A 17,828-nucleotide genomic window follows, 5' to 3' on the forward strand; every position below is an offset into this window, starting at 1 on the left:
ATTCTTTTCCATTGGAATGGATAGAGGCTTACAATCTATCATACCAAATCTGGTTAGGATATCAGTGGTGTATTTTCCTTGATTTAGGAAAATATAATTCTCTTTTTGCCATACTTCTAGGCCCACAAAATAGTGTAGTAGACCTAGATCCTTCATATCGAATTCAGCCACAAGATCTTGTTTGCATTTTGCAATGAGGTGATCTTCTCCTGTTATCAACAAGTCATCAACATAGAGAACAAGTATTAACATGTCACCATCCGATATTTTGAATTATATGTTAGAGTCTGCTTCATTTTTTGGAATATCCTAGTTTGGAGAGATAACTATCTATCCTTTCGTACCATGCCCTGGGAGCTTGTTTAAGGCCATAGAGAGATTTTTTTAATCTACACACAGAGAGATTTCTATCATGTGTAGCAAAGCCTTCAGGTTGTTCTATATATACTTCTTCCTCAATGACACCATTCAAAAATGCGGTCTTCACGTCCATTTGGTGTATCTTCCACCCTTTGGAAGCTGCAATGGCAATGATGGTTCTTACAGAAGTATATCGGGCAACTGGAGCAAATGTCTCTTCGTAATCAATTCCAGCCTTTTGAGAGAACCCCCTGGCAACGAATCTGGCTTTGTGTTTTTCAATACTACTATCTGGTGCATATTTGATTTTGAATAACCACTTTGATGAGACAACTGATTTGTCTTTTGGTTTAGGTACAATGTCCCAGACATCATTTTTTAAGATAGATTGGTATTCCTCAATCATTGCATCTTTCCAAGCTTGACATGTTAAAGCCTCTTCAACATTTGATGGTTCAGATTTTGTAAGTTCGGTCATGAGGGCAACATAGCATGATTGACTTCTTGTTTTCTTATTCTCTTTGAAGATTTCATCGGGTTGCACATTATTTTCTTCAATCATCTTTCTTGCCCATAGTGGTCTTTTCTCGTTGTTAGGATTTTTAGCATTCTCGAAATTAGGTGATTGAAGTTCATGATTTTCTATGCTATTCTCCCTCTGATTTTCAATTGTAGGATTTTCATCTGATTTTGCAGTTAGATCATCTTCTGCACTTAGAGATAGTTTATAAGCAGCATCTTCTTCAAATTTGACATCTCTACTGATTTCAATGGATCTTCGTCCTGGAATATAGACTCTGTATCCTTTAGTGGTTTCACTGTAGCCAACAAATACGACTTTCTTCCTGGAGGGTTCTAGTTTGGTTCTATTTTCTTTAGGAATGTGAATATACACGTGGCAACCAAAGATTCTTAGATGGCTTAAATCTGGTTTATTTCCTGTAAAGGCTTCTTCGGGTGTTATATTCTCTAGGATTGAATGAGGGCATCTGCTTTGAATGTACACAGTTGTATTTGAGGCTTCAGCCCAAAATGAGATATGTATATTTTGATCATGCATCATGGCTTTAGCAGCTTCGATGATGGTTTTGTTTTTTCTTTTTGCAACTCCATTTTGTTGAGGATTACAAGGTACAGTACACTCTCTCTTAATCCCAACAGAAATGCAGAATTCTTTAAAATTTTCAGAGATATATTCACCCCCATTATCTGATCTTAGAGTCTTTATTTTCTTCCCAGTTTGATTTTCCACTAGGGCCTTAAATTCTTTAAATTTCAATAACACTTCATTTGATTCTTTGAGTTTTATGAAATAGATCCAAGTTTTCCTAGAGTAATCATCAACAAATATCACGTAATACAAGAATCCCCCTAGTGATGGTAATGACATTGGACCACACAAATCAGTGTGGACAAGTTCTAGTACAAATTTTGATTTGTGTTCACTTGAGGGAAAAGACCCTTTTGAGTTCTTCCCTAGAGCACATCCTTTACAAGTTCCAACATGATCAGATTTTAGATTGGGTAATCCTGTGGTAATTTTTCCTATAGAAGGTAGGGCACTAAATCGAAGATGTCCTAATCTTGTATGCCAAATTTCATTAGAGTTTGATACTTCATGATTTAGTGCTTGTTTTTGAGTATTACATAATTTAAATAAACTACCATCTCTAGATCCTATAGGAATAGCATTCTTTATGTTAGAGTTTTTAGGCCAGAGTAGAGCTTTATCTTCATGGAAGGTGACACGATATCCTTGATCAGCTAGTCCTGAAATAGAGACCAAATTCCTTTTGATACCTGGTACAAAGAGAACATCTTTCAATTGTAATGTAACTCCTATTCTTAATTGAATTGAGCAGGTCCCAATTCCTTTCACTGGATAGGTAGAATTGTCTCCTATTGTAACTTCTTCAGTTGAGTGGCCTTCAAAGGTTTTGAATTGATCTCTAAAACTGGTTATGTGTCGAGATGCTCCACTGTCGATTATCCACGTATGTTTGTTTGAGTTTAGTTCGCTTGATAAGGCTAAGAAAAATAGAGGATTCTCTATTTCCTTGACTTTAGCTATGGTTGCTTGAGCTTTCATTCTATCTGGGCAGAGCATGTGAGTGTGTCCAAATTTACCACACTTGTAGCATTGAATCTTGGAGAAGTCTTTTCTTTTGTGATTATTTCCTCTCTTCCGTTTGAACTTCCTTTTCTTCCCTTTGTTGCTTGTGTTAGCATGTAGTGCCTGAATTTCTCCCCCTTTGTTTGGACCCAATCCTCTTGTGATTAGTCGAGATTCTTCTTGAGTATAGTCATTCTTGAGTTGATCGAATTTTGGTAGTGTCGGACGAGCACTAATGCCTTGAATAAAGGATTCCCAATTGGATGGTAATCCCTTAAGTGCTATTAGAGATAGCTCCATATCATCTATATTATTCCCAATAGTTGACAATTGGTCTTTTAATTCTGAAATCCTCATGAAATAGGATGTGATTGTTTCTCCTTTGTTCATGTAGATATGCATTAATTGCTGTTTTAAAGTGAGCAATGTGCTTGCATTATTTATTTCATATGAGTTTTGAATGGTCTTGAACATATCATAAGCTATAGTTAGTTTTGAGATGGTTGGGAGAATGTGATCTTTAACAGCATCAATAATGATTTTCTTAGCCTTGTTGTTGTGTCTTTTCCAGGTTGTTTTCTCTGGCTCGTCTTCCAGCATCTTAGTATCTTCTTCTATGTATGCATCTAGTTCGAGTTCTTGAAGAATTGCTGTTATTCGAATTCTCCAGGAGACGAAGTTGGATGCGCCTTCGAGTCTATCCTCCACTCTAACACTGTTCACCATGATTGATTTTCCTTTGATTCTGAGCGCAAGTCTGAATTTTTTTTAGAAAAGAGGTGTCACTATTTTATTATTTCTCTACCAACGTGGCTCTAATACCATGTTAAGGAATTTAGATCAAAGATAGATAATACAATAGTCTGGTAATATCTAGTGAGGATAGACTTTAATAAGATCACTGCAATGAGTATGTTTTACCTCCGATGTGTATATATATATATATATATATAACTCTAACTATTAATCTTCTATGATAATATCGACAACTTGCTGGTTCGTGAAACTGCCATAGTTATTGGTTTCCGTTCACAGCAAGTGTCGATGCCTATAAATAAAAGGATGAAGAGCCATGTCTACGTAGGGGCATGACTTCTACGTGGCTTATGCTACATAGAGTCATGACCCTACGGGGACATGACCCTTCGTTCAATGTCATTATATATATTACTTGCTTCAATCCGAATGAAGCTATATCCTTAACAGGGGGGACGGGGACGCGACATCTCCCACCGTCCCGCCACCGCCACCGAAGCTCCGCCAAAGACGGGGAAACGTCTCTGCGTCTCCAAGTTTCCTTGGGAGACATCTTGACGTCTCCAAGTTTCCTTGGGAGACGTCTTGGCGTCTCCAAGTCTCCTTTGGAGACTCCCAGGCATCTCTTGAGGGGCAAGAAGACTTGTAGGAATCTCCCATCCGACGTCTCCAAGACTCCTTGGGAGACTCCCAGACGTCTCTTGAGGGGTAACGACACTTGCAGGAGTCTCCCGTTCGAACATATCAAACTCAAATTTTGCTATTTTGTAATTTTACTAATTTCCTATAGTTCATTTGAAATGTAATTCTTATACTGTTATACTTCTTTTCACAACTAGTTTTTCAAGTACTATAACTATATGTATAATTATATCAGCACCACCACCCTCCCACCCCCCCCCCCCCGTCGTCCCCAAACTTAGGCCCTTTGTCTCCCCGTCCCCAAAACCCATCCCCGCGTCCCCTCGTCCCCAACAACCGTGGAACACTGAGTATTTCAAGATTGGCATTGTTAATCCATCAAGAAATATCTGTGTTACCTTGGGACATGTCCCTGGGCGAAAATCCCTCGTCCTCATACTGGGGACATTTTAGGGACACGGGGTGAAGTATACCCTTTTAATTTTTTCAATTTTTTAAAACACAACATTCAACATCCATTAGCATTAGCAAGTATTCATCTCGACCACTTATGCAGTGGGAGGAAAGCATAAACAATGAAAGCATTACTTGATGGCGGTTTGACCAGCCACTTCCACTGATTATAGTGGGGGGTTTACAAATTATGAAAGGACTTAACAACCCAAATCTTGGTGGTTTAACCAACCACTTCCACTTATCCGGTGGGGATTACAAATTATTGAAACTTAACAATCAAACTTGGTGGTATATTATTTTTGTTTTAGCAACTTTCCAAAGTTTTTGGTTTTTATTTTTATTTTTCTTTTTTCAAATAAAATTTATTTTATTTATACTTTATGTTTTAAATGAAAATCATTCGATTTGGTATTTTTTTTAATTAATATGTTAAAATTTAATATTTAAAAATATTTAAATTAAACTAATATTATAATTTACATTATCATATATTAATAATATTTTAAAATAAATTTTTAAACATATTATATTAATTAATTATTTTGTTTTATGTCTAAGTTTATTGAATATTGAAACATATTAGTATATTAATATATATATATAATAATATTGTAATAATATATTATATTATATATATGTACAGAAGTAACCGTACTCAAACCCAAGGAATTTTTTTTGTCATACCCGTGAATCCATATCCTTATTCGTACTCATACCTGTACCCGAATTGTTAACTTAGCATTCAGTTTTTAATGTTTATTGTTTGAGGAAAGTAATAGGGAATAACATCCCTACACAGACAATATTTCTGGAGCTTGATGAAGAAGGAGGAATCATATTAGAACCAGAGTTCATTCTCTGAACATGTACAGAGACGCTGAGGACTAGAACAGTCAATGAATATCTAATTCAATGGAAGAATCTATCGGTTGAAGATGCCACATGGGAAGATGAAGAGTTCATTCAGAAGAATCCACACTTGGTTAGCTAATGCAAGGGCATCGTCCCTGTTTTTGTTTTCGTGTTTGGTTTTGTGTTCTTTCTTTGTGTTTTGTTGGGCTAAGTGTTTGTTTTCATGGTGACTCCTTTGATCCAAATAGTTACTTCTTGCAACTAATTGTTGATAGTTATGGATGATGGAAAAAAGTGAACTAACTAAACAAAATACGTGGAAGAGGGATCATTTAGGGAAAAGAGAGTAGGGTAGATCAATCCTGTTTTGGAGAGAAACTGATGGGATTTGGATTGAAGGGGAAAAAAAGTTATATGATTGGAACAATAGTGTGTGAAGTGATTCAGTCCTATTTTGGCAATTGATTGCCAAAGGTTAGAAGATGGGTTTTGGGGTGAATGCATAGAGGTGACAGGAAGGGAATTGGACGAGCCGATTTGGCTAGCCGGGAATGTGTGTATATTTGACCCACAAGCCTACCATCATTTGGTATCAGAGCCATAAAAGACTTGGAACATAAGGGATTGGTTTGAATGCCACCAAGAAGAATGCACAAAGAAGGTGCTAGAAGAGGAGGTGGTCAAAGAGGTCATGATAAGGGGATTCTTGAGATGTTGCAAAAGATTACAGCAAGATTGGATGCTATGGAGCAGGCCCAGATGAGAGGAGCAGTAGTAGATGATGTGAGTGATGTTGAGGAAGAAGAGGAGCCTCGGGCAGTTGATAATGCTTTGGCAGACCCGGAAAGAGTTGAAGAGAGATTAATAAAAGCAGTCATAAGTGTTGGAGCCAAGCCAAGGATAGAGGTTCCCACCTATTCTGGAAGCCTCAATAGAGAGAATCTCATTGATTGGATCAATGATCTTGACAAATATTTTGCAATAGCCCACCCTTAATTTGCTACTAAATTTTTGCCCTTTGCTATAGACATTTAGTCAAACAATTTGCTTGCATGTACTGTAAGATGTTCTCATTATTTGCTTGCAATGTCTGATCTATCTTATTGCAGAGTTGGTATTAACCAAAATAAATGATCATTCATTTAATCAAATATAAATAACGATCTGCAATAAGTCTAATTTTCTGCAATGAAATCTGAGTTTTAGTCTTACTGAAATATTATTTTAGGCTACAGAAAAACATAACAAAGCAATCAATCCCGACTTTAAATTGCATATAAGCTGCTGTGCTGAAATTACAAAACTCAGAAACTCCAAACAGAAAATTCTCTTCAAGCGTAGGAATAGTAATACTATATTTGAATACTCTGATCAGAAACAAAGATATAAATAACAATAAGCTGACCTCTTGAAACCAGTCTGCAGTCCCTTGAATTCTGTGCAAAGAGATTAGAAAAGTCAACCTCATAGAATACTGATTTTTAATTTGCAAGGAAGGTGATGTGGCATTGGGAAGAGATAGTGATGAAGCCCAAAAAAAGACAAAGGGAAAACTCTCAACCACAAAGTTTGGAAAACTCCTACACACCAAATGGAAGCAACTTTTTCCCAAACTTTTTGTACAATAGCCTTTTGATGGTCTAACAACAGATTTCAGATATAATTATCATATAACTTTTTGTCTTCTTGTGAGTATGCTCAGATCCCACGTCTTGCAAATAAAACAAATAGTTCCCTTCCACTGTCTTTTTCTGATCTGACGCGGAAGTCCATACAGTCATAAGGCCCTTTTGATTCCTTAGTATAATGACAAAATAAATCCAAATCGACTCACCTCCAGCTATCTCAAGGCAAACACATTGTCTCATCCAATCGACATTGGTTATAACCATGTCCTTTAGATATCTTCCTCTGTCCCTTATTTTGTTCCTTGCACTTGGTCTCTTTTAAACCTTTGACTCCACGTGCCTACCTACTCAGCTCTTCCTTATTTCTGCGGCTCCTCAATCAAATGGTTTGAATATGATTATTTTCCACGACTCTCTTTGTCTTCAGTAATACTGAAGTACCATTTGACTTGTGTTTCTTTTGTCCGCTAATGCCACGCCTTCACCATATATTGTCTTTTGCGCCTGGAGAATACTTCACTGAGCTTCCCTTTTTCTGCAATTGAATTAAAGAATATGCAACTTCCTTCAGGCATCAATAAGATTCCACTCCAACACTAAGGAAGAGAATCACGCAACACACAAACATCTCACGGCTAGAAAATAAACTTCATTTGAATCAGTCCTCTTGATATTACTACTGGAATAATAATTAAAGCCCCGATTTCAGAATGTAAACTTATAATATAATCTCTCAGGCAAACTCCATTAATTTAATATCTGATAATCTAACTTATCTGTAAATTTGTCTCCAGAGGAGATTTCACAAATTTGGTGCAGATGTAGACTCCACTGCGAATCCACTCCCAGGAAGAGCTAGGGTTTCGTCCAGCCCTTTCTGTCAATCTGCTGAGGGTTTGTGTCCCCAAAGATTCAGCTAATGCAAAGCATCAGACGAATTCATCAAATCAAAATCCATAAGCATACCCAAAATGAAGCCCCAAACTGCCTTCTGTGAAAACTCCTCAAGAAGCTTCCAGAAGTTCTTTCATATTTCCCACTTTTATATTTAGTTTTACAAAAGGGAAATAACAATAATAAAGGGACTTTTTTATTTTTTATCTTTCTTTGTTGACATAAAAAGCCACTTTAATTGCTCTATTAAATAATTAAATTAAGTTGTCATTAAATCTGATATAATATGAAAACTTAAAACTTAATTATTTAATTGACTTTTTTAATGTCCCAAAAATGGGACATTACATATTTTGAGTATGAAGGGGTTGCAAAAGAAAGAAGAGTCAAGTTTGCTTCTACAAGGCTGAAAGGCCATGTTGCTATGTGGTGGGATTATGTTCAGTCAGAAAGATGAAAGAGGAATAAAGAGAAGATAAATTCTTGGGATAGGATGATTGCCAAATCGAAGGCTATGTTTCTTCCAGCCGATTACCAAACTAATCTATTCAAAATATTGCAAAACCTTAAGTAGAAAGATACGTCAGCAAAAGAATGTACTGAAGAGTTTTACAAGTTGGTGATTAGATCAGGCCATAGTGAAGATGACATGAAAAAGGTGGCGAGATACCTTAATGGTTTGAGATATAATCTGTAGGATAAGTTGAGTTTAGTGTCCCTGAGAACTCTTGAAGAAGCCTATCAGTTTGTCATTAAGGCAAAGAAGAAGCTTATGAGAAAGGAATGCCAACAAGAAAATGGTAGAGGAAGAGACTATGGAGGAAGAGGATGATATGCTAATATAGAACAACAACAATATCAAGATGAGAGGACCACTAGTTCTATTGGACCAACCAATCAAGAAAGAGGAGGCTATCAAAACAGAGGAGGTAGATAATTTGGAAGAGGTGGTTATCAAGGAAGAGGAAGAGGTTTCTTGAGTGAATGTTTTATGTTCAATCAGTATGTTGGTCATAAAAGTTGGGAGTGTCCTATGTTCCTGCAAGGACATACAAGGAATGAATAAAGAAATCAGATTGTGCAAGCAGATCAATAAAGTGTGGGATCACCTTCTCATCATATTGAAGCACCTGAGACAAGAGAGTCTTTGCTATTAAAAAGGGTATTGTTGAAGCCACCAAACAAGAGTCAAGAACCAACACACAAAAGAGCATTATTCAAGACAAAATGCAAGGCTAAAGGTAAGTGTTGCTAACTTATTATAGACAATGGTAGTACTGATAATCTAGTTGTGGAAATGGTGGATAAACTAGGTCTTAAGAGAATTAAACATCCTACACCTTACAAAGTTTCTTGGTTACAAAAAGGGCATTAGTTATTGGTAGGTGAGCAAGCTTTGGTTGAATTTCAAATAGGTAGCTATAAAGAAAGTGTTTTGTGTGATATCATGCCTATGGATGTTTGCCACGTGATGCTTGGTAGACATTGGCAGTTTGACAAAAATGCAGTGCATGATGGTAGAAATTATACTTATACTATTGAGAAGGATGGAACTAAACATACCTTGTTGCGTTTACAAGAACCAAAAGAGGACAGCCATAGTGGCAATGGTAAGGTGATGTTGGTAAGTGGGAAAGAGTTTGTAGATGGCAGGGAGAAAGGAGAAGTTGCAGTGGCAACTAAGAAGGTGTTTCTTCATTTTTCTGAGTATTGCAAGGATGTAAATGGTGCTGATTTGCACGTAGGGCAGCCAACAGGAGAAGAGGATAACCATAGTATAACAGATAAGCAAGAAGGACATGTTGGGGCAGTAGTAAAGATTGTTCACAGTCTTCATGGACAGAGTGTGCAGTAAATAAAACAAAATATGGAAGATGATGTATTACTTCAAATTGGAGCCATTGAAGAAGAGTGGCTTGTACTGATAGCGAGTGGGACACACATTACAATAGAGGATGAATAGGTAATGTTTTAGTTTTCACAATCCTTTGATACAACTGAAGTTTCTTAACATGAATGTGCAATGAATGCAATGGAGAGGTATGAGGGAGCCAAACAACATAGTGCAGTAATGAAGACAAGAAACATTTCGAACATCATGAGTAATTTCTCACATTTTGCTTATACTGATGATGGAATTGATTCTTGTAACATGGCAAAGAATGGGAAAGGTACAAAAATGTGAAGCTCCATTTAAAAGAGGAGTTAATTTCTAGGTAGCGAATGCAAGGGGGAGTACTAGGGAGAAGTAGTTTGATAAGTACCAAAGTTAATCTCACTATGTAAAGGAGGTAATATTCTGCTCACATGCTGGGAGAAACAAAAGAAGTGAATCAATAAAGGTTGTTGATTCTAAGCATAGGGGGCATGCTGCAAGTTGATGATAGCTTGAAAGGGTAGTTCTACTATCCAACTTCTTTTGCGAGCTATGCTCACAAACATCTCACCCAAGGAGCTTGATGCAGGGGCATTCTCCCTCTTTTTGTTTTCATGTTTGGTGTTGTTTTCTTTGTATGTGTTTTTCTAGGCTAAGGGTTTGTTTTCATTTTGACTCCTTTGATCCAAATGGTTCCTTCTTGCAACCGATTGTTGACAGTTATGGATGGGGGGAAAAGTGAAACTAACTGAATGGAATACGTGGAAGAGGGATCGGTTAGGGAAAAGAGGGAAGGGCAGATCAATTCTATTTTTGAAGAGAGATCGATGGGATTTGGATTGAAGGAAAAAAAGGTCTGTCATTGCACAAGAGTGTGTGAAGTGGGTCGGTCCTACTTTGGCAGCTGATTGGCAGAGGAAGAAGACAGGTTTTGGGGAGAAGGCAGAGAGGCGACATGAAGGGAGTTGGATGAGCCGACTTGGCTAGCAGGGAATGTGTGTATATCAGACCTGCAAGCCTGCCATCATTAGCATTCAGGACAATGCTTTTCTAAAGAAAGGGGGCATGCTACACTCTTGATCCTAGAGTATATATATGATTATGAGTAGCTGTCTTGTGGCTACATTAACCCGTAATTAAGTCATTATTATTATTACAATGTTATTTAGTTAGTTAGGTCAGCCTTACGCCTATATAGTCATATTTAGGTCGGCCAAAGTTGATATCCTAGGCATAAGTAGGGTATATATAGGAGGTAGTGAGCCTTATTTTATCATCATATTGTGAAGTGTGTTCTCATTGGATATTTTTGGAGGTTTTCCTGTCATGTCCCCTCTTTAGCTCTGTCTAGCAGAGACATGTGAGTTAGCCTTTTATGGAGTCTTGTAGGCTGGCAATGGTGGATAGAGACTCAGTCAGGATATTCAGTGTTTGGATTTGGTGTTTCTGGCAGTAGTAGACCAGTTTGGAGCAGTTCCTTGATTTTAGGAGGCAGTTCCTACATTTTAGGAGGCAGTTCCTACTTTTAGGAGGTTGTGACAGCGCCCAGGGTTGGGGTTCCATGAGGCCATTCCTTGGTTTCAGTTTCAGGAGATTTGGGTGTGTTTCCTAGTTTCTAGGAGCATCCCTAGATTTTAGGGATGAGACTGCCAGTTGATCCATGATTTCCGACATCAGTCACAGACAGGTGACAGGTTTAGTTTCAGGCTTTTGGTGTGTTTCGAGCTTTCTGTAGCTATTTGGGTTATATTTTTAATATATTTAAATATTTCCTAAGTTTTGTTTTAATATTTTAAATAAGGCTATGTCTATAGCCATTTCAGAGTAATAAGGGGTTTTTGGCTTCATCTGGATTCGTATGCCCATGTGTTATAGCTCGTTGGAAAGGTCTTGAACTTTTCTAAATGATTTTCACTTGCCAGGGTCCTTTTGGTGCTTGGAGTTATTTTATATTGAAAAAGTGGTGTTTTCTCTATACTTGGGCGCCCAATATTGGGAAATATGACTTTATAATAAAGCACACTTTTCATATATCTTTAGGGTTCGATTTGGAAGGAAAGAGATATAAGGAGAAGGAAACCTAATTTCTCATTATCTTTTACATATTGAAAACTTGTTTGGTGCGATATTGCTCTGGTAGAGCAATTCTTTAATCTGGGACGCAAACCCCATGATTGGTACTAGCTGGGACGTAGCCCTCAGCTATTGATTGGCAGTGGATTCATTTGGCATTGGCATTATTGGTCAGAGTGTATGCGCTATTCCTTGTGGAGATTCAAATTGCTTGGTGAGGGTTTCAGCAGGGTGGTTGAATTTCCCAGCTGGGGCGTGATTGTTTCAGCTTGATGCCATTATTACAATAGGTACACTATACGCTGGAAGTGGTGAAGACTTTCATTCAGCCAAAGCTGGTGTTCTTGGTTTGTGTTCATCATCTACCTTTCAGTTGGCGCCATTATTGGATGTAAGCACATCCCCAGTGCATAGGGAATAATCTGGATATTATAAATCAGAAATCTGCCTGGTACAATTTGTATCAATTCTGATTTAATTGAATGTTCTTACTTGTTTCAGTTTCCTTCCTTATTTGCTGTTCTTTATTCATTACTTGCTTATATATTCAAAAATTACAAAAAGAAAGCAAACATTCTGCAACTTCTCTCTATTCTATAAGACCATTAACAAAAATCACAAGAAAATATAGTTTATTATTTTAAAAATTACAGCTGATCAGCAAGGGGATCCATCAGGGATCTTTCATTTCCCCCTCCTCAAAGTGGCTTTTTATTTTGTGCTATTATACATAATTCTCAACATATTTCATATTATCTTCCTCATTTGTGCAAGTTATTTCGTAACATACTAATGTTGAATCAGAGACTCATTTCATAACTTGTCATGTTTCACTGCACAATTTTCTTTTGATCACTGGTAGGCTTATCAATTTTTACTAGATAGTCACTCTCTCTATGATGCAAATGAGGGACCACATAATGAAAGTATCTGATCTACTGGAAAATAGATACCCTAGAGAGAATAGTAAAATTTGTGAAAAAATTTCAGTGAACTACTAGTAATTAACTATAAATGTTTTGAAGAAGCATAGGCATATGTGTATCTTCTTGCATGGCAATTTTTTCTTACGCTTGTCACAATTGCTTCCTACAAAATAAAATTGCTATTATATGTAGTGTAGTTTAAACCTTCACTTTTGTGTTGAGTACATTGTTTGCTAGAAAAAAATAATTTTTTGAATTGTTTTAGTTATGTGTTCTTTGGTCTCTGAAAATACGTAAGAAAATCATGATTAGAGTGTTTCTTATTTTCTTGCAGCTAAATATTAGGAACAAGTCAGCTGCCACAGAATGTTACATAAGAACCGAGCGCTGTTTGGAAGGTCATTTTTAGCTATATCAACTTATGATTTTATTGCTTATTTGATAGTTATGCCTTGATTTTACGTTAGGCTATACATTGGTTTTCAATACAAATCAATATTCTCATAAGAATTTGAAAACATCAATTACAGAATATATACATAAGATGTTTTGATTTTCATGCTTAAATTATCTTTTTACTTTTGTAGAAAAAGCATAAGGTTATAGTCTAAATTGTGTTCTATTAGAGCAGCATTTAACATAAATATTGTGGTGCATATCCATCTCCATCTAGTTTTGTGTCATGTCCCCTTTTCAGATCTAAAGGAATTAATTAAGGACTTCTAACCTATTCTTTATTTCTCATAGGCTAAGGGATGAAATAAGAGAAATAATAATAGTATTTTAAGTGGCCCAAACTATTTATTTTCAAAAGAGAAACTTAAATACTGCTGGAAATGTTGTCATTGATGTCAAGAAGACAAGCAAGACAATGTTTGTCATTGATGTGAAGAGTGGAAATACATACGTAAATTGTTGATGGACAGATTAAGAGCGACATTCTCTATGGCAACTTGCTTATGAAGATCTCTCTATTATTTTATGAATGATATACAAAGCCATTAGAATCAGATTGTGTTGAAGCTGTTCTTATTGGTGATATTCAAAGCATTTTGGGCTCTTGAAAGAAAGGTTGAAGAGTTCTCATGTTTTGATCATTATCAAGACCCAAGGAAATAAGAAGTGATCATGTGCAGATGTAAACATTTACTATAATGCAAATGATAAGATCACAGAAATGATGAAGAACATAATTCAGAAGTCAAAAGGATAAATTAAATAATGATGCTTTAACAAGTATTAGTACATCTTCTGGTTAATGAGAAAGATCATGACAAAGATTATGCTTGCCGATCTATTCATATTGGCTGCTACACACGATAAGCAAGAGATTTCAGAATCAGGGAGGAAGTGACTAGAATACAATGACCATCTACAAGCATTCACGGAAACTACACAATGTTTCATAGAACAACACCAATGTGCAGCGACTGTGTTATCAAAGAAGACAGCAATAGAGGTTAGAGAAAGGTATACAGCCAGAAAACGGAAGATTGCATTTTTGGTTGAAATTAGAGACAGAAATTCAAATTGAAATGGAAAAAATTAATATTAAAGAAGACATCAATTATGTATGTTTTCAACAGCAATTACATTCTAAGCGATTGAAGTAAATGACGATGTGTTTGATTGCACCAACAAAGTTATAATGAAGTGGTTCTATCAAATAGTGATTGCATTTGTGTGGTGCAAAGCAGCAGTCAGCACTAATATCGATTAGTGATAATCAAGAAGTCATCAGCATTAATAAGAACAGAAAATATATTAGAAACAAGAAAATCAAATATTATAAAGGAGACCAGCACAGTGAAAAGAAACTGATCTAGACAATGTTGAAAACAACAAATTAATGCAGTAGTGATTTATTAATTTAATAATGCATTCTCCAAATGGTGCAATTTGTTTAAGAGGACAAATTGTTTCACTAGAAGACAAAATTCTTGTCTCATTCAAAAAGGTAAATTTTTTTGTGTTATTCAAGTTCAAAAGGCAGCGCTTCAGATAAGAAAGGACTATTAACATTTGTCAAGTAATTAATATAATACTAAGTTACCAGTTCGGGTTCGAAGAACCCGGTACGCCGGTACGGCAAAAATGTGAAAGGGGTTTGGGTTCGTTAGTACAAAACATGTAAATTTTATATATATATATATATTTATATATATTGATATTTGTGAAGCCTATAAGCATGAATTAAAATTTGCATGTCACATAGCATCATATAAACAACAAAACAAACATAAGCTTGTAATCATAGCATCATACCATAATAGCATCATATACATCAAGTTTAATATCAAAATGACAAAATATTCAAGTATCATTGTTTCAACTTTCAACAATATAAAGTTTAATCATCAAATGGATAATCTAATTCATCATCCTCCTCATTGACATTGACATTAGATGAGCCAATGCCACTTGCACTTGCACTATAAGTTGGCTCAATTTTCGAGTCATCAAGTGTCAATGCAAGAAGTTGAGAAGCAGGAGCATCCAAATCAGTATGCTCTGGCTCTTTATCCCACATCTTCGTTTCCCCTTGTGTGTAGTCACGTTGTTTGTGTGAAAGAAGACGTAGGTTAGAATGCACATATACTAAATTCTCCGCTCTTTTTGATAGCAGCCTATTGTGCATTACTGAGTGGATGAAAGAATATGTGATCCAATTTCTTTCTGAAGCGGATGAATTAGCAACCTATGAAGACAAAGTAAAGAATTAAAGTTATACATTAATAAAAATAAAATTACTAGCAACCTATGAAGACAAAGTAAACTATAAATAAACTAAAACTTGTAAATTTAAAATTTTAATTAATTAAACTTACTTGCGATAAAACTTTTATAGCGAAGGGTTGTAGGTATTGGAAGCATGTGCCATGGAAGTACCACCAGCTATGAGCATCCTTCTCGGATCTATGACGAAGTGCATCAACACTTAGACCATTCCCATTTGCGAATTCTATGAACTCATTTGTAACAACATCCTCAAATCATCATTAGGATATAGTCTAAGAAATGCTGCCTTGTACCCGTCAGATACTTCTAAATCTCTCCATGGTGGAATCCTTCCTGGTTTATCAAGAAACTAATTGCTATAGTACTTAGGTGTCAAGGCATAGGCAAGAACATGCAAAGGAGTGGTCATCTTATTCCACCTTTCTACAATAATTACTTCCAGTTCTTTGAAGAATTTCTCCTAGGGGTCATTCTCTTTTTCATTTATAGCGACCTTTATTTTTTCAAACATTGAGTCAATGCCATCATAAATCTCACCTATGCAAGGCCTATCCATGTCTATATAGTGAATCATGCTCATGATGGGCTCAGTGGTACTTAGGAGATATGTAACAAGATCCCACCATTTCTCATTCAATATTCTCTCCCTAATTTTTTCTACCCTCTCAGTGCTACTCTGCTTCCATACAGTCCAATTGGTGTTGATCACCATATTGCATAGTGCCACTCTAACTTTCACAAGTCATCTTAAGACGATTGTGTTTGATGCAAAATGGGTCTCAGCAACCTATAACACAAATTAATGCCAAATGATTAAAAAAGAAAGCCAAACTTTAAAGAAGAATACACAATATAGCTTACACAATGATATTATGAACATTGAAAATTAAAAAAAATCAGAAAATGTAAGATTAAATTACTATTTCACTTACCTTCAGTAGCTCCAAATTCGAATAAGTTCTAAAAATCCCTTGAGACATGTGGTGGTTTGTGATGAACATCTGGATGTCCTCAGCCTCTACATACACATCTCTTATCCATTTTTTTTTCGCCCAATCCTTTGTAGCATAAGATTGAGTGAATGTACCGCACGAGGTGTCCAAAAGATGTGATCATAGCGTTGCTCAACCAACAAACCAACAGCTCTACAATTTTTTGCATTGTCTATTATGACTTGGACAACATTGCGGGGTCCCACTGACTCAATGGTGTCAACTTGCCAAAAACAATGTTAGCACACAGGTGTTAGTGTAGAGACTAAAAAGTTTCAATTTAAACCGTGTAAAAGAAAAGAGGCAATTTTAAACATGCAATCAATAGTTTTACACAAGCAACACCACTTTCAGATTTGGGGCACATTTTGGGACTTAAGAAAATTTCTGAAACATAGTTTAATTCACTTTATCGTGCTAAAACCGAAGATTGATATGTTTTTCCTATTTACTCCCCCTTCTGAAAATGATTCCCTTGCAATGCCTTTCTCTATGTCCGAGCAACATTGTTCTCCTTGCCATGGCTGGCTTCTGTGGGGTGTTTTTGAAGGGCAATGTGGTTTGATTTTGAAACGATTTTTATTTTTCTTTGCTCAATATTTTTCTTTGCCCTTGCAATTTCTTCTACGGAGATGTTTCTGCAACGGCCTCCCCTTAGCATGGTAATGATTCTAACTTGGATATTGCTCCCTCTTTTGCAATGATTTATAGCAAAATCTCCTTCTTGAATGGCACGGTTTTACAAGGTTACATTTTGCTAATTCTACAGTGCCTCTCTTCAACAAACTTATTGTTTTCTCCTCTGCAACATTTTCCCTCTTTTGTGTGGCTCTAGAAATTGTTTTTGGCAATGTGATTCTCTCCAGCGATTCTACAATGGTCTTAGCTTAGAGATCGTTTCCTAACTTCCCCCTTTGCATGTTTTCTAGACGTGATTTTCTACCCTCGTTGCATTCTGAACGAACTCAAGCTTATTAATGTGGATTTTGGGTGTTATGCTTGGGCTCTACGTTTCAAAAGCCACAACTTTTAAAAAAAAATCTTTGAAAAAAATTCCAGTGTCATTTTCGGCTTTAGAAAGATTTCGGGAGTAAGACTTTTCGCTCTTTTTGGTAGCAAAGGCGAAGTTTGTTTGGGGGGCTTTTGAAATTTGACTTTTTATGGTTCCAAGAGAGGTTTGAGATTTATATCGGCGTTTGAAAGGGTCAAGGGGAAAGCATTTCATTTCACTTTTGGTTTGCAAAGCCGACTTTGGCTTATATTCTAAAACTTTGGCCTTTTTAAATGTTTAGTACTTCAGCTTTATTTTCGGCTTTGGAGGATGGAAAAGAAAAGTACTTACTTTCATTTGCCAAACATCGAATTTTTGAAGATATTTCATCTTAAATTTTGACCTTTTAAATGCTTGAAAGGTGAAGTTCGGTACTACTTTCGATGTTTGCAAGGACAATGGGAGTAAGACGTTTTTATCTTGTTGTTATCAAAACACTGAGTTTTTTGAAGTTATGTTTTAAAATGCAA

General features: G+C 36.2%; 1 protein-coding gene across 4 annotated transcripts in view; it reads left to right on the forward strand.

Moving 5' to 3' along the window:
• The window catches only part of LOC131063486 (DNA mismatch repair protein MSH4), a 223,565-nt gene that overhangs the window by 158,059 nt on the left and 47,678 nt on the right, over positions 1 to 17,828 (forward strand). For all 4 annotated transcript variants that reach the window (XM_057997313.2, XM_057997312.2, XM_057997315.2 and 1 more), the window contains exon 15: positions 12,911 to 12,974. In XM_057997313.2, coding sequence (XP_057853296.2) covers positions 12,911 to 12,974 — 64 coding nt within the window. The remainder of the gene's footprint in view (positions 1 to 12,910; positions 12,975 to 17,828) is intronic.

Source organism: Cryptomeria japonica, chromosome 6 (genome assembly GCF_030272615.1).
Source record: "Cryptomeria japonica chromosome 6, Sugi_1.0, whole genome shotgun sequence".
NCBI classification, from domain to species: Eukaryota; Viridiplantae; Streptophyta; class Pinopsida; order Cupressales; family Cupressaceae; genus Cryptomeria; species Cryptomeria japonica.